Here is a 26,021-nt window from a genome sequence, read left to right on the forward strand (position 1 = left end):
ATCAATCTTACCAGAAAATCAAGTAATTGTTTACATGAGGGTGGGTCAGCTCCTCCTGCCTCTTTCACAGATCCTCCACAGTGCTCTCTGCTGTCTTTCTTCTCTTTACAATTTTCTGTCTTTTTACACTGGGGCTTTATATCTTGGATTCTTGAGTTGCTCCTCATTCTTCTATCAATACACTTCAGGCCAGCACAGTGCCCAGGCTCCCCCAGGCAGGTTATGCCAGTGCTGTGAAAGACAACACCATCTCCCAGAGCTGCCAGTGCTCAGCCAGCTGTAATTCCAGTGCCCTCCCCGAGCCTGGGCTGCTTTGTTAGTGCGGCTAAAACACCAGAATCCAGCTGCAGCAAGGACCCAGCAAACAGCAGGACACCAGTAACTCCTAGTGGGAAGCTGAGGGCTATGGAAGCTAGTTTTCTGTTTCTATGACAGTAAATTTTGTCTTTTAAAGAGTGGCAATAAACTGCCAAGAAAAGGGCACCACTTCCCTCTCAGTTTACACTAATTCATTATTCATCATGCAGAATTAGAGAGCTTAACTGAAGCTCTCTGAGAGAAGTCTCAAGCGGTACACCATAGACGTTCAGTAGCTAAGATGCTGTTGATTCTTTAAAAGTGAGATAAAACTCAGTCTAAAAAAAAAGCAGTTTGACAGATTTTTATTTTTTTTTCCAAAGCATGGTAATTTGTTTGCAAGAACAATACAAGAAGAATTGAACATGGGCTCGATGTCTGGAAGCTACACTTGATACAGAGTTTTTTATTTTTATCATTACTAATGTCATAATATGTTTGCTGCTGCAACCAAAAACTTTGTTAAACAGGTTGGTGATGGAGGAAGATTAGTTCCCGTGCCCAGCCTCAGTGAAGCTGACAGATACCAACCTCTGAGCCTTGTGATTAAAAAAAGAAAATGTTTGCTTTCAAAGAAATCTAAATTTGCTTCAACACCTTTCACATTAAAAGACATTCTTCAAGGGGAGAAAGAAATTTCTGCAGGTAAGACTTTAATCTTTTTTTAAAGTGGAAAAATGCATGTTTTCTAGTAGACATAGTAAACATAAGTTTAAACTTGTAAGTAGCATGATGTTTCCTTAGTAAATGGGTAATAACATTTTTTAGCTTAGTCATGTAATCAATATTTAAGAAAAAAAATACAAATCAAAATGGTAAGAGAAAAGGAAAAAAAGGACTTTCTGGGAAAAGAGTAAAAAAAAGAAAGTAATTTATATTAAAAAGCTTTGATATTTTCTGAACAAGTATTAAATAAATTCAGTTAAGCCTTTTCTTTTTTCACAAACCTCCAATTCCTGACAGATATACTGATGTATGTTGATCACTTGCTACATAACATTTGTTTAGAAATGTACTTCCCTGTCTGTATACCCACTTTTAAGTGTGTAAGCATCAGTTCTTCAGCTCTTCCATGCTGGCAGTCCCTGAGCTCTGCACAGGCAGAAGCATTTGAAAACAGCCATTACATCTGACTGGTGTAATAGGATTTTCATGACTTTTTCTACTTTTGCAATCTTTGTGGTGTATTTAAAGGGCTTAACTGTTTTTAAATTCCTTTTTCTATGTCATAACATAAATTTTGAGGAGATTCTAATAGAATTATGAGGTGCAAAATTGAGCTATATGGCCTGTATCTTCCTGTACATTCCTTTGAAAAGTGTGTAGTTCATGTATATGGGTTTTCTCAAAACAGTTTCATTGCTTTATTTTTTTTTAAATGTCAATTTTGGCAAAATTATTGATGATATTACTTGCACAACAAATGCATCAGTTAAAAACTCTACTTAGACAAACTAGTATAAGCACAGGAAATACCACTTGATCCCACAAGAGGGGATTTCAGGACACAAGCATGATAAAAAAAAATTTAATCTTTTGTCTTACATTCAGGAGAAGTCAGCTGGCTTGTCCTGAATGAAAAAAAAAATCAAAGTCTCATTAAAAAGTCTGAGAAAAAGGTTGCAAAACCTCATTAAAAATTCTCACAAAACCTTACTAGCCTTTTCTGCAAAGGTTAAATGTCGTGTGCAGAAAATATTAAGAAAGTCCTTTAACACAAACAAGGAGGTTTGTTATTGAATTTCCTTTTTTATGTGACAAAGACAAGCATTTTCAATCCTTTTAGAATTATGAAAAAATATATTAAACTTCTTTTTGATTAAAAATAAACACAAACAGGATTCATAGTTGATGACTTCATAATGTCAGCTTTTCCTAATATCTTCAAAGGATTAAAAACAAAAAAAGGAGTAAACACCAGATTCTTAGATGTATTTGGAAATCTAATCCCTGTGTTCATTTTAATTTGGTAACCAATATGTTCTAGTACTTTTTCTCTTCGTGTAATGGAAATGTATTTGATCTTATATAGACATTTTTGTAGAAGTGTTTTGGTACCTACCTTTTGGTTGTACAATAATTGAATGCAAAATGAGTCAGAATTAATCTGTTGTTTTCCTTCAAAATAAACTGACGTAGTCCATGGGCAGTGTTAATGTTACTGGCAGACCCACAGCTCATTCATGTACTGCAAAAATGAAGAAAAATTAGGGTCTTTGTGTGGCATCTAGACAAAATTCAGAATTCCCTAATATTTTTTATACAGTGGCTTTCATTTTATTCCTCGTTTTAATATTCTGTGTGGCCTCCACTGAGTCATTTTGGGTTTCAGAACCTTTGTCATTAAAGCCAAAATTCTCTACATGTCTTATACGTATCAGCATCACAGTTACAGGTGGAAGTACTTGAGGAGAACAATGATGAACACAGAAAATTGAAAGTAGCTCTAATAAAACCCAGGACCCCTATGTACACTTTCCATCAATCATCAGTAGTAACACCAATAAACAAGTGCTCAGTGTAGCTGAGAATTTCATATCAAAATTATCAAGCACGGTAGGAATGGTACTATTTATTCTGGCTCTGTGAAAATGCAGTGTTCAGACTTTTCACCATCACACAGAGGTTATCTTCTTTTACTCAGGTGTCTCGTCTTACCAGTTGCTCAACTATGAAGACAAATCAGATGTTTCGCTTAATGGCAGAAGAGGAAATCAGATAATGAATGATGTTGGTTTTGATGTTGCTGGATCAGATTCTATTGCCTTTAAAGCTTCATTTGGCATAGTGACCAAACATGAAGTTGAAGTACCAACATTACTGAGAGAACTTACTACAAGGTTGTATTCTGTGTTTTGATTTCTGTTTCCATAATTCTATTTCCTACAGTTAGGCTGAAAGTCTGAAGCTGTTAGGTTTTGATTATTCTTAGTCAATCAGTAGAAGTCACCATCTGATATTTTCAGGGGTATCAGGTTGGATCACTGGGATTAGACACGTGACCTGTATAATACAGGCTGTAAAATTTTTCTGAATTCTTTTAATTACAGTGCATGTCTCAGGAAAAAAGAAAAAAACAAATTCAGAAAGAAAGAGTCCATCCAAATTGTGTTATACCATGGTATTGAAAATTTGAAATCTACTTTGAATGACATTACCTAACTTCAGGTTTTAGAAATAAGATTTCTTTGCCTTTGATGAACTAGGGAGCCATATGTGTTATTGCCATTGTAGGTACTTTGATGTTTTATGAAGCTATTACACAGCCTTTTCTACAAAAAGCAAAATAGGTTTATCTACTTAAATTTTCATAACCTTCTGTGACTTTTCTTTAAAGCAAGTCTCTTATACCAACATTCTTGTTGAGTTGTGGATACTACAAATGAACTTCTTGTTCCTGTGGTGCTAGCACAGATGTCAAACTTGTAGAAATATGATGTGACTAATTCTAGGTGAAATTCTTTTGTTTATATTTCAAAGATTGACCCTTGGTAACAATGTCATCCCAGTGAAGCCCAGCAATGCATCCCAGTAAATGATTTACTATGCATGATGCAATATTTGGCATTTGCAAATATATATTGTTACCTTGTTGGTATTTACCATGAAGTGCAGGCCATTTTGTATCTGTAACTTCTTCCCTATTTTCCTAGTTTATTTGTAACCTCCAAACATTATCATTAATAAGTGGGGGTGAGGGAAGAGGATCTAGTCTCCTGAAAAAAAGATTCAGTGCTATAGAACTAAGTGCCACTGTTTGTAGAAATTCTTCTACAGTCACTTGTTTCATGATTGTTCAGTATTGTTTATAAGTGATATAGGGTGTTTTCAGTTAATGGCACTGAAACCAGAGTCAGATGGACAGGCATTGAATTTTCCAGGATGTCCCAGATATCCTCTCTAATATCTGTAGAATGCTGGCTTTTCTTGAATTTTTTAGTTCTATTCCCAAACGCTGAAAACCATTATAAAGTTTCCAGAGATCTCCTTGGTCAGTTGTTTTACTGCTATGAAACAGACATTATGGTGATTTATTTACTGATTTAAAGTTACTTAGCTGCTTTGTAAACTGCTGATTATGTCTGAATTTCCTTCCTGCCTCCCTCTTGATTTTAGAAAAATAAACTTTGATCATTGTCTAGTCCATCAATCAAGAAAAAGTAGGATGGAAATTTTGTGTGTGGTCATGGAAAGTATTCGAACTACAAGGCAGTGCTCATTAACTGTCCATACTGGAATGCGCGGAGAGACAATGAGGGTAAATATGTTTGACAAAGTTCTGTAACTCAAATGATCATGCATAAAAAGCTCATTATTATAAATTTTATGGTTTGATTTAATTGTGTTTTTATAATGTAAGCTCAGAAAAAATCTGAAGTAAATCAATATTACTGTACTAATGTAAAGTGTTTTAAAAGTTGGTCCTTTGTTAGCAGTGCTTAGATGACAGAGGGATGGGAAATGCATGGAAAGATGGCTAGACAATGAGCCATTGCTTGGGGTAAAGGCTCAGCAAAATTGTGGAATTTACCACTTCTTAGTTTGACTTTCTAATATATGTATAACCTTGCTTTCATTGTTATGGTCATCTTCTGTAACACATTGGAATTTCGGGTTATTATTTGAAGGATCGGCATCTTACTCCTTGTCTTGTTCTAAGGGCGAGCTCTTCCTCCCCCTTCCCCCTCGATGTGTTTCAATAATGAAACTTACAAGTCTTCTAACTTCACTCTTTCTAGTGTTAATAAATCATTCTCATAATTTTCAGTAAGTGATTCAAATTACTCTCTCTGTATCAAAATGTATTAAAATGCAAAGCAGTTAATAGAAAATTCTTCAGTTGTGAAATTTGATCTTCAATATCAAAGTTTCCCCCTGGCATTATAATTCTCAATATATGAAGTTAAGATTAGTATTTTGTTTATTTATTCATTTCAATTTGTAACATTTTTTCTTTTGATCCTTCTCTAAATTATAGTTCCACATAATTGAAGATCAGAATTCTAAAGGGCGGGACAAAGCCATTGTTTTTCCTGCACATACAACTATTGCTTTTAGTGTTTTTGAACTCTACATTCATTTGGATGGTAATTTCGGTAAGTGATGTGAATTACTGTCATTACTGCTATTATTTATAATGATCTAAGTTCTTAAAACTGTTTTATTGCCCTTGATATACATAAGCCCTGATCCCATACAATGGGATGCTTTCATTTTATGCACATAAGTATTCTGACATTCTGACAGAAACAGTGCTTGCAAAGATAAACAAGGCAGGCACTAGAAAATAGTCTGCTGTGGAACATTTCTTAAAAGTTAGATTTGGTATTTTTTAAATTATGTGGTTGCATGGAACAAAAAGCCCCACTCAGTTATATTTCTAGCTGGTGAGGAACAGGCTTCTGAGACTATCTGTTCAGTTTAGCATAAAAGGTAAGTACAAAGATACAGTAAAGAAAAAAAGTGTACAGAACTCCTAAATTAATAATTTTTTTTTCTGTTGGAGCTTTAATTTCAGCCCGATACATCATTTGCACATACAAACATCTAAAGCTATTTAGGAGGAATTAATTGCAGCAATTGGAGAAAAATACAAAATTTGCATAGCATAGATTTTACCTTAAAGTATTTCTTTAAGGTTTTGGATAGAATTCAGTATCAGAAGTGGTGAGTACAGAACTCACAGCCTTGCTTACAATGTTTCATTTCTACTTTCAAGTAAGACTGCAGAAATGTTTGTCCTTCAGAACTAGGGCTTCCATCGTTATGCTACTGACAGTCCTGACCCTTAAACATGAGCATAATTTGTGTATGAGCCAAAACAGGCTCTGAGGATGTTAATTGAATGCCACCAACAGTTAAAAATTCCCATCAAATCTGTGTTACTTGATTCTGTGGGCTATTACTGTGTGCAGACTTGTATTAAAAAGTTATACTAGTCATTAAAAACATAAGCAAAACAAAATTTAATCACTGTTAATTTTATTGATTAGAAAGCATATTAAATTGTTGTGCAATGATGGTTTTTATATTAAGTCCTTTTAAAAACTTTTTATTTTTGCAGAACTCTGTGTGACTCCAATTGCAAAAGGAGGATTTGAAAGAGAGAAATCTGGATCATCTTCACTGACCAAGTTCAGGAGATTAAAGAATAATCTGTTTCATCGAAGTATGGCTTTTGATATTTATATACAAATGTCTTATTTAAAAGTGTATCTTTGTTTCTTTAATTTCTGTCCAAGATGAATGTTTAAAGAAAAAAGTTTTGACACAAAATGAACCTCTCAATTTCTATTGAAATTAATTGAAATTCTATTTCTATGTATTGAAATGATTATAGAGTTATTAAAATTTACATTTGGGAACCTGCCTCTCAGAAATAACAAATCTGTTCATTAAATTCTAAAGATCTTAAAATGCATGGCTGTTGATAAACTGGTAGTGAGTAATTATACAGCTAGCGTAACATTGAGCCTATTTCATGTGTTTGCCATTTACAGCTTGTAGTATGCAATTTATAATTATAGTAATAGTTGAAGGCAAAAGCTGTAATTTTAAATATCAAACAATATTAACTGCAATAATAAATGTACTCCTTAGGCACTATGTTCCCGTGACAGGATAGCATCATAGACCTCTTTTTTCATTCTAATAGGAACATAGCATTCAACAAAAAAGCAGATCCCTGTATGCAGCTTTAGACCAAGGTCTTAAACTTATAACACTCCTTGGTGCAAATACTTTGGAAATCTGCAGATCTGAGTGTGAAGATAAATGCTGAGCAGTAAACATGTCCCAAAAGCTGCTGTGTATAGATGCTCTTCCTCCACTGTATCCCCTTCTTGATAAAATGGCTTTTATGGACCAAGCCTTCAGTGCTGCTGCAGTCCACACAAGGGGAATAAATCATCACTGGGTATGAGACATCTCAGGAGCTGTAGCTGCCTTAATGCTCTTCACTCAATCTAGTAAGTCCCTGAAGAGAGAGGGAAAGGTAGGTAGTTCCTACCTGGCACATCTGGATGCTCAGAAATCTGCTAGGAGGTTAACAAGGAGTCCTCTGAGTTTTCTAAACAGATTAAATAGTAGTGGGATTTTTTTGTAAAGAATAGAAATAAAAGTGAATTTACAATGTTTAGAACATATAATTAGAAATGCAAAAATAGAAACAAGGAAGTACACAGCTGTGGTTTGACTTTGCATCAATTTCTTAGAAGCCTGCTACATGCCTCTCCTTTAGGTATATTTCTAAAAACATAATTACATAGGTCGTATACAAAAAATTCTGGCTTTTGTCAGGGTCTTAAGTGACACTGAAGAAAAATTTTCATCACACAGGGTTTTTAATGGGAAGCAATCTGTATGGCGTGCTTAGAATAGTTTTGTGCATCAGTTGTTATTTCTAAATTAAACCGATATTTTTTAAACAGCTGATCATAATGTAATAACAAAATGCTTCTTTTCCTTGTGTGTTCCTTTTCAGATAAAGGAGTAGTGGAAATCGTTGCTAACTCTGATCCTTACTTGGAGGACCTTTTTGCAGATTATTATGAAAAAGCTGCAAGCATGACTGATGTGTCTACAAGCTATCTCAGAGACGGTTCTCATATCCGAATCAATTTACTTAATAACAACATCCCCAAAGGCCCCTGTGTCCTTTGTGGAATGGGGAGTTCAAAAAGGGAGACAGTCTATGGATGCCTGGAGTGTTCTTTTAATGGACAGAAGTATGTACGACTGCATGCCGTGCCCTGTTTTGACCTCTGGCACAAGAGAATGAAGTAGCTGATCTGGGTAAGTGCCTGTTAACACTGTTAGACACGGGCATAACTGTGCCACAAACTTTTCAGAGTTAGTAAATATGTCTCCAATTGTGAAATGCAAAACAGTGGAAGTGCAAAACATTTTATTACGCTGTTATCTTCAAATTCTGTGCTTCACAGTTTTCAAATTCTGTGCTTCACCTCTACTTTAAAATGCACATGAATTTCCTGACATTGCTGTTTTTCCTAGGACCTCCTCATTATCATGATAATGAAAAACATACTTTTAAATAGTATTTTCATAATGTCAGAATAAATGCTAGAACTTAAAAGTTGTTTACACAAACTTGTTAAACCCCAAAATGTTGCCTGTCTCTACAATGGCAAATGATGGTTAAATGAGAATATTTGTTAATAATTTAGTGTTCTCATGAATGTTTAATTGAAGTATCAGATTAAAAAACATGCTAAAACTTAGCTCAGTCTAATGTTTCAGTTACAAAAGGGAACAACTGGAACTATGGATGGTAGCTTCATATTAGGGTGCTGTTGCTGAATATCAAGTTTGTTTAATTATGAAAAAGTACCAGCCAGTCTACCTGCTGCAGTTGGATTCTATGTCACAGCTGCTCTTGACTTTCTTTTATGTGCTCAGAAAAAAAACTGCTTAGCAGAAAATATTTTGAAGCTTATGAAAATCATGGAACAAGACTTCAGGGTAAAGGTCTTTAACAGGTGCATCCCAGCCTCAGGAAATTGAGTCTGTTGAGGACTGGAACACCACAGAGCTGTGTCCAGGGCTGGGATTGGGCTGTGGGGCAGGGTGCTGTTAAACCTCTCACTACACTGTTTTACACTGCCAGAACAAAAACATTTTTGTACCTTTTAAAATTATTTAAACGATAACCTAGGTATGGAAGCTTTTTTCCCTTGTGCTGCCACTTTCACTGTGTACATCTGATTATTACATGTTGAAATGAATACAGCCACTGCTTTTCATGTGAGAAGAATGAAGTATATTACACAAGTGTTATGATGTGTTCTGCACAAGCAGAACAGTTAACAGATATAAGTAGTGTCTATTAACTATTCCTACTTCTTTGCATTTTTCCAGTGAGGAAAACCAGAATGATGCCCAAAGAATTAATTACTTACGTTTATATACAGCATCTCCCATCATCTTCAACCTCATTCAATTAAATTATGATAGTGTAGATTTTTAGCTTGGTGCTACTGAATAAACTGGCTAACATCATGATTTTACTAAGTCAAAGTTTAAACACTCATTTAGAACACTGCTTTTTCTTCAACACCAAATTCTTCCTGTTAATATTACATCAAAGACATTATTTTAAGTTGTTTTAAAACAACATTTTTGTTTTTATCTTAACATTCCATAAACAGAGCTGGCCTATTTTAAGGCCTTTTACAGTTAATTGCTGCAAATGGCCTTTCCTCAAGAAGCTAGGCCTGGAGCCTGCAGGGGTCTAAGAGTTATATTCCTGGGATTCCCTTTTTATTTTACAGAGGACTGAGATTTTCCCTTTTTATTTTACAGGAGATTTAGAAGTGTTCAGCAGTTACATTCTAGCTATGTCAAAGGTTACTGTAACTTTTGTGTGCTCAATAGAACAGAAATAATTATTTTCATCGGTATTCCACCAAATGAGTGAGCAATACTGTAGATTGGAAAATGTTGTAAGAACCACAAATATAAGATCATGGCGTAATTCAATTTTATTTCTTTCTTTTGAAACATCGACACATTTTATTAGCTGAATGTTAAAAATAAGATTTTTACAGTCACCTTAAGAGATATAAAAAGATTCCACTATAAAAAAAATACAAAAATTCTGTGACAAAGTATTATTATTTAGATTCAGTGTGCAGAAAACAGCCAAAGATTTTTTAAAGTACTTAGAGTTCATCATGCTGGTAGACATTGTACTCCTTTGCTGATATGAAGCCATCTCCATCATGGTCATTCTTCTTAAATATATCAGCTAAGATTTCATCATGGGCAGAAGGATGACGTTTTTTGCCATCTCTTGCAAATTCTTCTTTCAAATACTGGCTTATCTAGAAGAAAACAAAAAAGTCAAATCATTGTGACTTTCATGTCAGTACTCAATCTAGCTATCTTCAAGGACACAGAAGGTATACAAGTAATGCACTGTGATTCCAGTGCAGACACATCTACAGCTTGTCTACAGGAAGTGTGAAACTCGTTAATGTATTAAAGCAAATTTCAGCAAACTACAGCACAGTGTAGTTTGTGTAAACACACAGAAACCTTAGGTGATCAGCTGCAGCAGAGGAAGCTCATGTAAAGATAAAACTGATGCAGCCACACCTATAGTTTTATAAATTATTTGTATTATATTACCTCAAGTTCAGAGAGTTTCTTGTCACCGTCTTTGTCAATTTGATTAAATGCCTCAACACTACGAGGTCCTTTATTTACTGCATAAAGTTCAATCTCAAAGATCAGTGTTGCATTGGGTGGAATCTTGCCCTGTGCTATGAATAAAAGAAAAAAAGGCATTTAAGGCATCAGACACTATGGGCAGAGATCACATATATGATAAATTCACAGGTAAACATTTTTTAATTAAAAAAAGTTGTGTTAATATTCAGATTAAACTCTGAATTCAAATGTTGTACATCTAGACATGAAGATTGTGTAGACATGATGATTTCAGAAGAATCTTGCTGATCATGTACTTGCCTGAAACAAAACTGTATCGCATACCAATTCAGGTACTTTCAGAAATTAGGCGAATGGTTATCATGAAAAACAAGTACTTCAAAGTTTTCACTCTTCCACATCCTGTCTTACAACAGGGCTTATTTAGATCTTATTTGGTTCTAAGATCCATGTCTTTATTAAACAGCTGCAATCTGATTTCAAATATAACAGTGGTGGATCGATGCTCCTATGCATTGGCTGTCTGAAGAAACAGACGTGTTTTACCTACTTCATATGAATTATACCTGTGGTAAAAGGTACTTCACATGTGCTGTAAAATAATGTTTAAAATGTACATCTCAAAAAGCAGCAACAGAATGTAAGTCATCTGACTTGCTAAAAATCCCCACAGAAACTTCAAACTACTGGAATACTTTGTCTGGCCTCTGAATTAAGAAAATGGTTAGAATTCTTTGCTCCTGGATCAAAGCATTTTCTGCCACCTGCTGTAAAACCAGCACTGCCTACAAACACAGGTCCACATATCATGCATCTGGCAAAAAAAGGAAACTGAAAAGAGACAGCAACAAACCAATGCAGTCTAAAAATAGTGCCAAAAGTGCATAAAAAATCATGCAGTGTAAAATTAAAATGTAAACATGCAAGCTGCCAAAGCCAGTGAGCATGACAATGTAACCTCAGAATTTTGAGCTTGTGTCCATCCTTCATAAACTGAAGAAAAGCTAAAGAATCTACACTGTTTGTAAACAGAAGACAAACAAGACTATTACACTACTCATCTAAAGTAGCCATAGTAAAAATAACAGGTTTCAGAGTTCAAGAGGTTTTAACTTTCCATGCTTTAGAAAAGTAGCAGTTTTAAATACATCTGAATATAAATCATAATTTAAATAAACCTTATAAAAGAAAGATACAATACTAGAATTCAGTGTCAGCAGTTTACAAATATACATACCAACAAAGGAAAGACATGTAAAGATTTAGAAAGCCACATGCATCTTTTCTAATTCAAGATTAGGCAGGTATCTTCCCCAGCATGCAGGAATGCGCTGAGACAGAGGACAGGTGTGCTGCAGGAAAATACTACTTCCTTCAAGTGCTACCTGGAACAAACAGTTAACACTAGTATTAAAGAACATTTTTTATTTTTATCAGTGTTTTTCCTTTTTGTATGAAATTGTATTAAAGACAAAACTGATGCACTGAATTCTGACATATCAGTACCAAAATATTATTACAGAGCAGGAGCTACCTTTTCACAGAAACCACTATACCCAGGTCAGAGCTGAATTTATCTATATTTGAGTGCTGAAACACTGCATAAAACTTGTACTGGAACTTTTTTTAAGTAATCTGCACACTGAATTATCTTATATTCAAATCAGATTTCATGCACTGCACTGTTGCAATTACTGTGTAATGTGATAATGACAGCCATTAACTATTCAGAATGTAAGCAGTATTTTAAGCAAATGATATCTACTTAGATTAATTGCACTGCATTATATTCCATTTTACTCAGAAGATGTAGATTTTCATTAAAAGGCTAAACAGGTAGAAGTCAAATAATTAAAACCAAATGTGACTGGAATTTAATATTTTAACACAATAATGCTGATATTGCTCATGGAGATCTTCCTTTGGCTTCAGACTATGGCATTACTTGGGAAAACATTGGGTGGCACGTACTGAGTTCTAATGGGAACTGAAGGCCTGGGTGTGGGTCTGTGTCAGGACTACTTAAACTGCATAGCAATGAGCAGGACTGGGGCTGCACAGCTGCACAGCCTCCAAATGAGAGCACCAGTTCTCAAGAGACATTTACAATACTATGTCTTGTATGTTTCAAAGAGCAAAAAACACAGGAAAGACAAAGTTTAGAGTTAGAACTTCTTTTACCATATCCTTGTTGTCCGTATGCTAATGATGGAGGAATTGTCACTTTTCGTTTTTCTCCAGGGCACATATTCATCATAGCAATATCCAAGCCTTTTATGACTTGTCCAACACCCAGAACAAACCACTTTGGATGACCTTCATTCTGTGTTCGACTATTTAAAAAAAATAGTGTATGAGTTACATTAATATAATATTTTTTAACATAAATATAACTTTTAGTTGCAGTTAGTAAGAACATAGATTATTAGCACACAAGAATGTTTAGAGTGCAAGAATACAAAGTATAAACACTTTTTCTGCTACATTTATAATTTAAGGTCAAATCATACTATAGGTAAAGGGAGACCTCCTTTAAAAAAAAAAAAAAAAACCAAAACCTTGTTTTTGAACTTATCCTGATCATGTACACAGCATGCCAGAAACAAGGTTCCACCGCAGGAAGTCTCCAAGAAGAGAAATGTGGGGAGCACTGGAAAGTGAAAATGTCTTCAGCAGTTCACAACACTGCAGGATGGGATGGGACTGAGTGCAGGTGTGTGCTGGTGGAACCTGGCACTGCTGGCTGCAGTACTGTGTGCTCACCTACCACTCTGGCCAGCTCAGACAGCCAGTGCTTCAGGCAGCTTCCCCAATGTGGGCACTATACCGAACAGCAACTGAGCAAAACATGCAGAGAACAACGCTCTATGTACCAGTCAGCCACTTCAACAGGCAAAGAAATGCAAGTTAAACGGTACTGTTAAATGTAGAATTATCCTATATACTGAGTTTTTTCTTAAATTAGACAAGTGGGGGAATGGATCAAGATTTTATAATGAGCTAAGCTATTGCCTGAGGATAGATGGATGGGACAAAGTGAAAAAGCAAAAGACAAAATGATAACTTTGCAATAAAATGGACGGCACGACAAATCAAGAAGGCTGCAAACCACCAGTATAATAACGTGGTTGCACTGCACAGTGCCAACTATGTGGAAGTGGATGCTCTATAAAAGTTTCTGCCTAAAATTGTCAGTGTGCATTCCTCCCAGGAGCTCCTCCTCCCAACCCAAGTTTTTCTGCACAGGTTACAGCACAGAACATGGTAAGTATCAACATAATGTTTTTTTTTTCCACTCTGACAAAGGGGGGCTCCAGGTGAGGAGTGGGCTATAGGCTCTCGAAGTTTCTCCCAAAGGACCCTAGGACTCCAAGGCACTCCCTAGTTTGACTCTAGGGAAACTCTGCATCCTTGAACACTCGACTGAGGAAAAGTAAAGGTTGAGACGGGGAGAAATTACTGTTGCTGATGCGGTCAGTCCGGGCGCCGAGCTGCGCCCACGCCGGGAGCGCCACCAGCCCCGCTTGTCCGGGGGAGCGGAGCGGCTGCGCCCACACCCGCCGGGCAGGGCCCACCGTCCGTCCTCCGGCCCGGGGCCACGGGGCTTACCTGCAGTAAAACTTGGATCCGTCGCTGGCCAGGAATCCGTCATAGTGCGCGTTCAGCAGGTCGCCCTTCTTGCTCTTCGGGCTGCAGGTCTCGGGGAGGTGCAGCACCTCTATCTGAACCTCCTCCGCTGCCGCCGTGCCGCCCTCGGCCCGCGCCGGGGCCGCCAGCAGCGCCAGCGGCAGCAGGAGCAGAGTCAGCCCTCGGCCCATGTCGCTCCGAAGCGGCCGCCGGCGTGGCACTGTTCCCCGCCGCGCCGAGGGGCGGGGGCCGAGCCAGCGCCGCCGCTCCGCCTCCGTCGCGCCGGACGTGGGGACGAGCCCGGCCCAGGCAGCGGCCGCGGGGCGGGCGGTTCTTCGGGCCGCCCTCTCCGCTCAGGAAGTGGAAGGGAGGAAGGGACGTCGGAAGCGGCCGCGGGGCGGCGGGGCCGGGCGCGCGGCCGGGCGCGCATGGGGGACGCAGAGCGCCCCGCGGGGCGGGCGGCGCCGCCGGAGCCGCCGCGGCCGCCGCGCTTGAGCTGAGCGGCTCCGCCTCCGCGCGGGGGAGGCAGCGGTGGGGCCGGGAGGGGAGCGCCATCCCCGCGGCGGCCGCGGCCGCCCGTTCCCCGCGGCGGAGCAGGAGGATGCAGCCCGGCGCCGGGCTCTGAGCGATGGAGGGGGTCCTGTACAAGTGGACCAACTATCTAGCGGGTAGGCACGGGAGCCGGGCCCGGGGGGCGGCGGTTGGGGCTCGGCTCGGCTTCGGCCGTGATGCGCCGCTGCTGTTGCTGCCGCCTCCGGGGGGTCCCGGCGTCCTGCGGGCGGCCGGAGCTGTCGGTAACGCCTTGGCTGAGACATTGGTGCTCGGAGCCAAGCCCCGGCGAGCGGCCGAGCGTCGCGACGGAGGCGGCCCTAGGTCGGCGGTGGCCTGGAGCCGGCTCCGGGCCCGGGCCGGGGGACGCGCCTGGCGGGGCAGCGGCAGCGCTCCCCACTGTGGCCCGGTGCGGGCCGGGCCGGGCCGGGTGACCCCCCTGCCCCGGCAGCCGCACGGAGCTGTGCCCGGCCCTGGCCTTCTGCCGAGCCCCTCTCGCGACCTGGATTGCGCCTTGCCGAGTTAGTCAGAGACTCTCAGCGGGACAGGGAGCTCCTGTATCCCAGCCTGGAAAGCACATGAACATCAGTTTCATTAAATGTGTTTTTGGAGGCGCTGCAGACAAAAAGTGCACCAAATATCAGCATTTGGATCTGTTTGGCCGATCCTCTGCTGTAATAGAGACGCTATCTCCCTGTGGAGCAGGCAGCGGGCAGGCACTGGTGTCAAGGTGAAACCTTTCTCCTCTGACACTGTGATAGGACTATTGTCTCTCCCAAGCAGATCAGCGTTGGATCACATACCATGCATGCTTTATCGTGCCTCTTATTACACTGCTTTGGCTGTACCTTCTTTGCCCTCTGGCTCTTCAGCACTTCATATGGGGAATTCTCTTTCAGCATATGCAGGTTGTGAGTGTGAAGTAATGTGAAACTTGGTTCTGAGGGATTATAAAATGAGGGCCGCGTTGTGAGGATTGTATGGATGTGCTGTGAAATGAAGTGTACAGAGCATAATCTTGCATTTTTCAGAATAATTATGTGTCCACAGATATGGGCCTTCTGGTAAAAGGGAGCAGTTGTACTGTAATTAAATAGATATTTGATGTCTTTGTCTCCTCTTCACAGTAACTATAGAGAAGTCACATAGAGGAAAAGTTGTAGTTATGAGAGAAAGAATGAGAACAAGGTTGTTTTCAAAACAATGAAAGTTGTCACTTTCACTTACATTACTGAAAACATTGCCATTGGAAAAGATTAATGGATAAAGGCAATGAACTCTTCTAGTGTTTGCTCCTCTTTTAAGTCTGTTATTTAATAAGCAAATACTCAACAGTAGCTGGGAATGCTATGTGTACAATGGACTGTTAGCATGCAGCTAACTTCTGCTGAAAGCCAGTAGTCCTCTTAAACCAGTCAGTTTCAGAACCTTTCCTTGGTGGCATCAGTCATTTATTTGTATCTTACAACTAAGTTCCTGCAATCTTAGAAAAATCTGCCTGAAAAATATATTTGAGTGAGAATGGGTTTTCAGAGGTGTGTAATTTAACAGCCTTCAAAACGGGATTCTGTGGTGGCTAAATTAAAATTTAATTTTTCTCTAGAATAGAATACAGTGAAAGCAGAAGAAAAATCTTCCACCCAAAAAGAATGGGAATGGAATATCCATATAACACTAGTCTGATTACAGAATGGCTTTGGTCTTCAGACTGCACAAATTGATTACTTCCTGGTGTGTTACAAGAATAATTTAATGTTTGCCTCTTTTATTAAAGTTTTAACAGACAAAGAGATGAATTTTATTTACAATTTAGGAATTAGACTAAGCTTTCACATTTTTGGTCTCTCTAGGTTGGCAGCCTCGGTGGTTTGTTTTAGACAATGGGATATTGTCATACTATGATTCCCAGGATGATGTTTGCAAAGGCAGCAAAGGAAGTATAAAGATGGCTGTGTGTGAAATAAAAGGTAAGAATTAATAGATTTCTGCTTGAGAAAATTTTAGCTGCCATGAAAGTAGAAAAGATCACCAACCATACATTTTTGCATCACATGTTTTTCCTCCTCTGTTTTTGTTTACCAATAGTCCAGTGTGTCAGCTTCGTAGTTCACAGATAATAATGAATTATCATATATATTAATAATTAATTTTATCAATATTAATAATATGTATTATCACAGATAATAATGAATTACTAATGCATGATAATAGTTAATAGAGTTCTGTGTTGAGATTTAGAACACACCATTTGTTACTTTTTGATTTTAATGGTCATGGGCATATGGCTCATGCTTGAAGTTATGTCAGCTAGCTGCTTAGTTCTACTGCTTTTTCCTCTTATGACCAGGGATAGAGACTGAATCATGGAAGCCAGTTTTCCAGAAGAGCAGCAGCAGTGATCCAAAAGTGGAGATTCTTATAAACCAGAAGCGTTTAGTCTTTTGGTTTCCTGAGTAATTTTTACTTTTGTCACTGTTAGCAGCTGCACACATGCACAGGTGATGGGTGTATTTCAGACAGTAAGTGAATGGTTTCTTCTGAAGTAAGAGTTTAGTCTTTAGCGTATTCCTAACTGTAGGTCAGCCTCCTTGGCTAATAGCAAGGTGTTTTCTAGCTTCCCGTTGCTGTTGACTATGACTTTTTTCCAGATCCTCACAGGTGACTCAGCTTGTGATGTGGGTGCTTTTATATTAAAAAGTGGAACTTATTTTACATGGGCCACCAAGTATTTTTCATGTGGTAGCTCCTTTTTGTTGGTGTTTCTTTACTGTAGATGAAATCAGTGATGTAAAGAGGGGAGGATCACTTTTAAAAATTATTTTCTTTTTGCCGTTCCAGTTGATTTTGCCTTGTTACTTTGTTCTTTTGGTGAAGGAAAGGGGGAGAAAGGCTGAGCAGCTTTGGGCTTTTTCTTACTTAACAGTGGTGCTTTATGATTTGCTGTATTACTGTGGGATTATCATAAGCATTTTAAAACACTTTGAGCAGTATTTAATAAATGATTGTTACTTAGTTGAGGTTATTGTTTCAAATTTTTTTTCTCTTCTATCACAAGTTCATGCAACAGACAACACAAGAATGGAGCTGATCATCCCAGGGGAGCAGCATTTCTATATGAAAGCAGTTAATGCAGCTGAAAGGCAAAGATGGCTGGTAGCACTGGGGAGTGCAAAAGCCTGTTTAGCAGATACCAGAACAAAAAAAGAAAAAGGTACGTGTGTTACCTAAAGTAACTAGTTACTAGGTAACACTTCTTCACATAATCATAGTGCAAATATTGGGGTACAAAGTCAGTATTATTGTCTTTTAATATAAATTGTAATTACTTGGTAAATTCCCCCTCAGTATTAGAGTTAGAAGTTACCTGCATTAACCTCTTCTGTCTTAAGAAGCTGAAATACTACAAGGTGTTGCTGTCACTAGAATAAACGTATTGTTTGTAGTTGTTGTGAAGACATTTCATTTCTGATGTTATAGTAACTATCATTTTTTCCATAATTTCTCTTGAAAGACGTATTGTAACCGGTTCTAGCCACTCTGGTGGGTGGCATAAGTTTTATCCAGTAATTTTTTCAACATTACGTAGCAGTCAAGAAAGACTTCAACTTTATTTTTCCTGATAATGTGCCTTTTTCATAATAGTAATTAAATTTGCACCAGTTATCAAATGTATTGTTTGCTTCAAGTGTAATTCTTGATTCATTGCAGAATCCAGTTTTCCTCAAAATCAAATGGAAGTTTAAGTGGATTTTTAAATTGATCTTTAAATGAAAAGTGCTTAAGTATTTCAACGTGTATGTACATTGTATGCAATAAATTGATATTTCCATTTTTTTCCATAGAAATAAGTGAGACCAATGAATCTCTTAAAACCAAAATGTCTGAACTTCGTCTCTACTGTGATCTTTTGATGCAGCAAGTTCATACCATACAAGAATTTGTTCACCATGATGAGACTCGCTCTCCTCCCAGCATTGAGGTGCACAACTCTAGAATTTCTTTTCATTCCATTATATAATTCACCTCAAGTTACTATTGTTATCTTAAACCTTATTCATCTTCCCAGTGTTGGGAGACTTAACCTAATGTCAGTTTTTGAATGCTTGTGTGTAGATGTACTAATAGTGATTTTCTATGTGTAAGGTACCTGGGTGGTTTAACTGTAACTGTGCCAGTTGTTAGAAACCAATTGTGTTCCTGAGCCATTTGGTTGAAAGGCCAGTAGAGCTATCATATAAGAAATACAATATTTTGTCTTGTTTTGCATCTCTGTTCAAGTAGTTGAAACAATCTTCCTTTGTCTGTTCTTACTTTCTTATGTGGGATGGTATTCCATTTTCTTATCAGTGTTCCAGGCATTGGAAACATGCAGTGCAGATATCTGTCTCTGAATGTGCACAAGTACAATACTAGAATGTATTCCTGCTTTTGAATGAAAGGACTGGAAATTGTGAATGACTTCATTCTTTGCACTCTTGAGCAGCATGTGAACAATGTTGTTGGTCCTTTAGTGCAAAGCCAGGGGTTGACACTTAGTCACAACAGAGCAAGTTTCTAGTTTAGGCAGGTGAAATGGACCTGCGGCTCCTTGGTCTAGAGTGATAAAACCGTTCACACCTTCTGCTGCAATTCATTTGTTTCACTGAATGATCTTCTGATACCAGTTAGTCACTCTAAGACAAGCTTTGCAGTAAGGCGTTGTTGGCTGGTACAAAAAAGAAATTCAGATGTCAGAAAGAAATTGCAATGCTGTCACATGTGTTTTCTTAAATTTGCCTTATGGTAAGGCGTACATTTAATTTAAAAAATGGGAAATATAAATTCTTAGTGGTAATGAGGGAGATTAGTGTGTCTGGGAGAGGTGGAAAGTTGTATTTGAATTTTTTTTTCCTTGCTTATTGTTGTACTTTCATTTACTTTCAGAACATGAATGAGGCCTCTTCCTTGCTTAGTGCCACATGTAATACATTTATCACAACACTTGAAGAATGTGTGAAGATTGCTAATGCCAAGTTTAAGCCAGAAATGTTCCAGCTGCCTCACCCTGATCCCTTGGTTTCTCCTGTGTCACCATCACCTATTCAAATGGTTTAGACATTTTGAAATATTATCTTTTCTGAGTGTCATACTGGTGGTTAGACTGGGGGGAGGAGTGGCAGAACACTATGCTATTGTTATGTGCTATGATGTCCACAGCTGAAATCTTGACTGAGTTATAAATCAGTACTGGTCCCAAATATAAATCAGTTTTCTGTTCTCAGTCTTTTGCTTTGCAGTTTGCTAGCCTTTACATCATCAGAGTAGTTTATCATACATGTCAAGGCCTTGTAATGAGGTATCTCATAAATGAATGAGGTTTAACTTTTCCTCAGTTCAACTGTTTGGTTTTTTTGGAGTGCTAACTATACACTGATCATAAAAATTACATAACTTCACCTCCTGCTTAAGTGGTTTGTGACTTGAAGCACTTTAGCAAGATAGCATATATTTCAGTGTATTCAAGATGTTTCTATTAATATATCATTCCCTTATTTAACAAAATGATATATCATGGTAAAGATATTACTTGCATAACGATTCAGTATTAATCAATTCCCTTAGAAGGACAATGTATGGGGAATCAAATGCTTTCTCAGTTCTGTGTGTGTATTCCAAGATGAGCTGCATTGTGCAATTCTGTTGTGGGAATCTCTTTCTTTCCATATGGATCTTTCATGTCTTTATCTTCAATCACTTTACTTACAAGGCTGATTGTTACAATTTAAAATAGTATCTTTCTTTGATATGCATAGAGATTTGACATTAATAGCAGAGAAACCACAAGGAATCAAGAGGCATAATTTGGCTTTATTGTGTAATGAGGAACTTGAACTTCCATTTGGTAAAGGAAAAATGTCTTGATACTTCTGTATATCATAGCAATTAACAATGGCTCCTTGAGGAGCTTTGGTGCAAGAGGGAATGAATTCCATAGGAGGTAGCATCTTCTTGTAGTAAACTATTTCCTTTGTGAATGTTCTGAAGCTTTTAATATTGATGGCAATAGATCTGTTTTCATATAGTTTAATCAGATTTTTTAACTGAGAGTCGCTGCTTTTTATAAAAAAAATATTGCCATCTCTCTTTGTAAAGACTGTAAATAAAGTAAGGAGTAATGTAGACATCCATATCATTTTTCTGAGTAGCTTGTGACATTTTTGGTGTTGTTTGTTCTTTGGAATTTTATTTCCCCTAGATGAAGCGTTCCATTAGCCACCCTGGTCCTTGTTATTCAGAAAGGTAATTTTCTGTTTCCTTAAGTTTTTTTCCTGTGTTTCAAAAGACCTCCCTGAACTTGCTAGAATTAAAAGCAAAATGTGAGAAGAATTGTTTGCTTGGAAAGAATTCAAAATCATAAATTGATCTAATTTTAAAAACAAAAGGTGAAGATTGTCAGTTATTGGTGGCAGTTGCTGTTTTTAATACAGTACCAAAATTTCATCGAGCTAGAAGCTTGATGCAAATGGCTGGTTTTGACAAGTTCATGAAATTAGAGCTTGAAACACTAACATTATTTTTCAGTCAGTATTTCAGTTTCTGAAATTATTTCCTTCATTTTTATTTCCACTTTCAGTCTTTGCAATTGTGAAACTAAGATTGTGCTATTTTTAGTCTGCTATAGTAGACTAGCAAAAAAGCATTAATACTGACAATTTAATCTAAGCACCAAAGTTATTTCCAATTTAAAGTATATAAAATTGGTTGGGTGAGAAATAACCAAAATTATTTCAAATTTAAAGTATATAAAATTTGTGTGGGTTGTTACAGATTTTGATTGCTAATAGATCTCACTTCCTCTGTAGGATTAATCACTCTGTAAAAGAACCGGGTTCATCTCTTCACCGATTTTCTCAGCGGCGCAGAAGAACATACTCAGATACAGAATCTTACAGTGATACACCTTCTGAAGATTCTCAGAGTAAGTTTGAAAAGGAGGGAGTTTTTGTATCTTTCAGTACAATTTATTTCCCTGTTTTGAGCAGCACTGATATTGGCATGAGGAAAAATGTTTTATTTGTAAGATTCCTATATTATAAATCAGAGCACTTGTATAGTTTGTTACCTGGTTGACTCGTGCTGGCTTCCATCCATATAACAAATGATCTTGCAGGAGTAGTTATATTGAAAACAGTGGGATTACTGGCAAGATAAAATTAAGACCTATCCAGAAAAGGGATGTTTGTTCACATGAATGATTATCTGATAAGTGATGTGGAAACTGCTGTTTGCCACCTGCTTATTGTCACAGAAGAAATTACCTTTTTTTGACTTCTGTGAGTTGCAGGGATAGCTCACTCGCTGCATTGTGGAAAGGTCATTCATTTCAGTGGCTTCTTGCCTTTTGTAGAGAACAGCACAGCTCTGAAGGCACACATCTATACCAGTAATAAAGATCATGATCAGTCCCTCCTGCTTAGACGGGCTGAACTAGTAGTCAGTTCTTCAATAGTTTTTCCTTCTGAATCTTGCTGGCATTTTGACTCCATTATAACTCCTCTCAAGCACACTTTAACTTGACTAGTTCTTTTGATTGCTTATATATAGGAAATACTTTACAAATACAATAATTGACAGGTTGGATGATACTTTTGGGCATTGAAAATTAAATACTTAATTGATCTCTTTATAGGATCTGCCCATTGTTCTAGAGGTGCTGTCAATGGAGATCTGGTATCATCAGCCATTCCTGAAGAAAGTAAATCAGTGTCAAAGGAAAGATCTGAACTGGAAGAGACTCTGTGATCCTTTTCCTCCTGAAACAACTGAAAGTATTAAATTTTATATAAATAATGCTATGCAAAAGCTGCTGTAATTATACTGTTGTTATAGGAAGTAGTTATTTCCCTTTTTAGAAGGATTTCTCTGCACTTTATAGAATAACGTAAATACTATCTTTGAAGTGTATTTTATCTTTATATAGTTTATTTGCAAGAGTATTTTCCTAATATTTCACAGTTTGAATGTGCATTTTTTGGAACAAATGATGGCTTTAACAGATAAGCATCCACATTTGTAAATGCAGCTCTTTTTAAAAAAGTGTGGAGGTCTGACCAATATGTTAGTAAACATGCATTATAAAATTCAGCAAAAAGTTTTCATTTTTTTGGAGAAAATGCAACTTGTGCCATGGGCCTCTTGGTCATTTGTACCAGGTCATCCACCTGGAGCTGTGATGAGCCCCACAATGGCTTTTTTTTGCCAGTGTAAGGGCTGTGGGATTGGGCACTAGTGGCTCTGCTCCAGCAGCTTGGCGGTATTTGACATTGCCGCCTTTAAAAACACAAGGATATACATAACCCAGTCCTTATTTTTAGGCAATGAAAGTAGAAATATTTAGTGTATTTTTCTAAACAAATGTATAAAAATAACTTAATATGAAGTATTTGTACCAAACATGGGATATTTAATAGTTTTTATTTATTTATTCTTTTTTGCATCAAAAATTTCTACCTACTTTCACTACTAAAGGTCTAAAGATCTACTGAAAGCTTCAAAATGTGCATAAATTGTTTCTGGGGTGTGTAGCATCACAAATAATTAATACAGTGCTGTTAAGATTTACTCTGCTTACTTAAGATGTGTTTTTAGCAAAGTGTGATAAAAGCAAGAGCTGAAATGTTAGACCATTGTAAGCTGCTGTAGTTATGAATATTTGTATCTATATATGTTTTATTTATGACATATTTATACAAAAGGGAGGGTCAGTTTTTGCAACTTCTTTATATCATTTGAGGATGGTATACACCAGAAGATGGATTCTGCTCTCAGTTACATCAGTGTAAATTTGCATTAACTGTAAGTGAGGTCAGAGTCTGACTCTCTTAATAATTAATGAGTAATATAGTACAATAGTGCCTACTAGCACCTTGGTCAAGAAGGTTGTTAATATTAGCATTGTAAGCTTTTGGGAATTTTTAGGGTGTTTGTTTAGGGATGAACTTGGTCTATGAAGTCTTAGCTGTAGAGCATGTGAAGCAAGCCATTTACTGTTCTTAATTTACACAATTCCTAAAGAAATGTACAGGGTTTTTTGTACTCAAGCACATACCAAAATCTGTTTTTATAATCAGATATAATCTTTAATTTGGTTGAACTAGTCTTCCTTTTGTGTATATAAATGATTTGAAGTAGGGTAGAAAGAACAGATGGGAATAGGAGCTTTCCTTATAAATTTTTGGAATATTGATTTATCTAAATCAAAATAGGTCCAAATATTGAGGAATATTTGAGCTGTTGGCCTTATATAAAATGCCAGTTTATAAAGCATTATATAAGTGGAATGGAATGGTTTGTAAAAGGGGCTTGTGGATACCAGCTCAGAGCTGCCGTTTGTGCTCAGTTCTGTCAATTTTCATGCAAACTGGCATATGCATATCCGCCATACACATGCTTGTACATTTTTTTTTTCTGAATGTTTGCTTTAATGTATTCTGTATGACATGACAATTGTAAAAATAAGTATTAAAGAAGATGTTCAGAGAAGTAAACAACATACTGCAATGAGAGTGTTGTCTTGAATAATACGCTGTCAGAAGTGCTTTTTGAAACTTCTCTGAGGTTTCTGCCAGCTCTGCAGTGTTAAATACATGTCACAATGACAGATACCTTTTTCTGCTTCCACCTGCTGTGAAGAAAAGAGGCTGGGCTCTATGTGCAAAAACAAAGTGAGACTGATCAGTGAATGTAGTAGTAAGTAATAATTTTAAATACTGCCACAAGACAAAAGTTGTTCTGATCACATCCAAGCACAAAATTTGCATGTAATTGCTTCAGTGCTGTTTTGGGGTTTTCTAGGTCCACAAAGCCATAATTTCAGCTTTATATATATATGTGGGATATGTTTCTATTAAATCAGCCTTTATATAGATACCTGTGCCAAACATCCTAAAATATATTTCAGTGAAATGAGTGAAGATAATATGCTGTCATACTTTTGGTAACTGGAGTTAAGAAATAATTTCTGAAAATTATCTGGCTGAGTCACAATCATCCATGCAAAGCAAGACTAAAAAATACCTGGCTGTTCTTACGTATTTAATTTCCAAATTTATGGGAGAGCTTATCAGGAATGCTTGATTGTATCATTCTTGCTAGTGCAGAATAAGAGCTGAACCTCAACAGCATAGGTAGTGTAGTACTTCTAATTTTGATCTCACGTGCTTCTGAGGAGATCAATCTGAAACTAGCTCAAATTTCATCACTTAAAGAATATAAGCATGGGACATATATTTAGATGAAAAGCAGTAACTTCAGTTATATCTCTGAAGTTCCTAACAGCAGGTAATTAGAAATAGAATGCTTAGAAATTACCAGCTTCAATTATAAAGAATTAATGGAAAGGCACTCAATGATTTGGAGAGCTGTGAATACTGAGATTTCAATGTTCAAGGGCTTTAAAGTACTGTAAATTAATGTTATTTTGTCTTTCAACTTAGTAATTCAGCTTTGCTTTTTAAAATTTTTCCTCAGAGAAAGCAGTCTTTGAGTGGTTGCTTCTGCAAAAAATCTTATTCCTTACTTAAAATTTGAAATCACACCTATTTATTTTTGTTAAGATCATTTTTACAAATTATAAACTTCAGTTTTGCTACACCGCTATCACTGAATATTCTAGTGTAAGCTGATTTTCCTGTTGGTGAAAATTAGAAACTTTTAAAAGGGGTGTGATACCTGAATAAAGGAAATGTCTATGTCTGAAAACCAGCTAAAATAAAATTAATCTCTCAGTGTTAATTATGACTCTCCACCATTACAGTTATTTTTCTTAGGCTGCCACATGTAATATGTTAGTAGAAAATACATAGCTCTATAGTAGGATTTATACAGCAGCTCAGAGAGCTTTGTTATAAAGTTTTTCCTTATGCATCAGCACTCAGGAAACATGAGTGCCAAAGGCTTTCATGCACTATATCAGCGGTGGGATATTTTTATAAACTTGGTCCTGTAGCACAATAGATCTGATCTGTCTATCTAAGAGAGCAAATGTCAGCTTATATAGTTAGAAATCCCAGTATTTGACCTGGATATAAGAAGTAAATAATTCAAAATGTTTATTTATTTTCATCCAGAGACTGCTTAATCTATTGTCTTGAAAAATGTTATTCTTGGGGATGAGTTCTGTGAAATGGAATATCGAAGCTTAGGTTGTGACTTCAGCAATGTCACTCTAGATTAGCATTTGCTTAGCAGTCTTGTGGAAAAACACTGGCTCAGCTGGTTGGCTTGCAACATTATCTATTCAAGCTGCATTTCAGCAA

General features: G+C 37.3%; 3 protein-coding genes across 4 annotated transcripts; 2 read left to right on the forward strand and 1 right to left on the reverse strand.

The window, feature by feature from the left end:
* Positions 1-791: 791 nt before the first annotated feature.
* Positions 792-8,142, forward strand: PJVK (pejvakin; the record flags this gene model as incomplete). The annotated part of the gene is made up of 6 exons (XM_084209395.1): positions 792-1,002; positions 3,002-3,197; positions 4,474-4,615; positions 5,336-5,453; positions 6,422-6,526; positions 7,841-8,142. The coding sequence occupies 6 exons, from the start codon at positions 792-794 to the stop codon at positions 8,140-8,142; spliced, it is 1,074 nt and encodes a 357-aa protein (XP_084065521.1).
* Positions 8,143-9,926: 1,784 nt separating this feature from the next.
* On the reverse strand, positions 9,927-14,605 carry FKBP7 (FKBP prolyl isomerase 7; the record flags this gene model as incomplete). Its single annotated transcript, XM_084209247.1, is given in 7 exon segments — positions 9,927-10,199; positions 10,507-10,640; positions 12,730-12,881; positions 14,158-14,452; positions 14,455-14,529; positions 14,532-14,587; positions 14,589-14,605. Coding segments are annotated over 7 exon segments (891 nt in total). The 3' UTR covers positions 9,927-10,037.
* A 62-nt stretch (positions 14,606-14,667) lies between these two features.
* PLEKHA3 (pleckstrin homology domain containing A3) lies at positions 14,668-24,256 on the forward strand. 2 transcript variants are annotated; one of them, XM_084209244.1, is made up of 8 exons: positions 14,668-14,843; positions 16,575-16,691; positions 17,780-17,935; positions 18,567-18,703; positions 19,648-19,812; positions 20,960-21,003; positions 21,567-21,682; positions 22,394-24,256. In XM_084209244.1, the coding sequence occupies exons 1-8, from the start codon at positions 14,804-14,806 to the stop codon at positions 22,504-22,506; spliced, it is 888 nt and encodes a 295-aa protein (XP_084065370.1). In that variant the 5' UTR covers positions 14,668-14,803; the 3' UTR covers positions 22,507-24,256. The 2 variants fall into 2 exon arrangements, with proteins under 2 accessions (XP_084065370.1, XP_084065371.1); XM_084209245.1 differs by having other exon boundaries at positions 22,413-24,256.
* Positions 24,257-26,021: the final 1,765 nt, after the last annotated feature.

Source organism: Fringilla coelebs (genome assembly GCF_963513975.1).
Source record: "Fringilla coelebs genome assembly, chromosome: 7".
NCBI classification, from domain to species: Eukaryota; Metazoa; Chordata; class Aves; order Passeriformes; family Fringillidae; genus Fringilla; species Fringilla coelebs.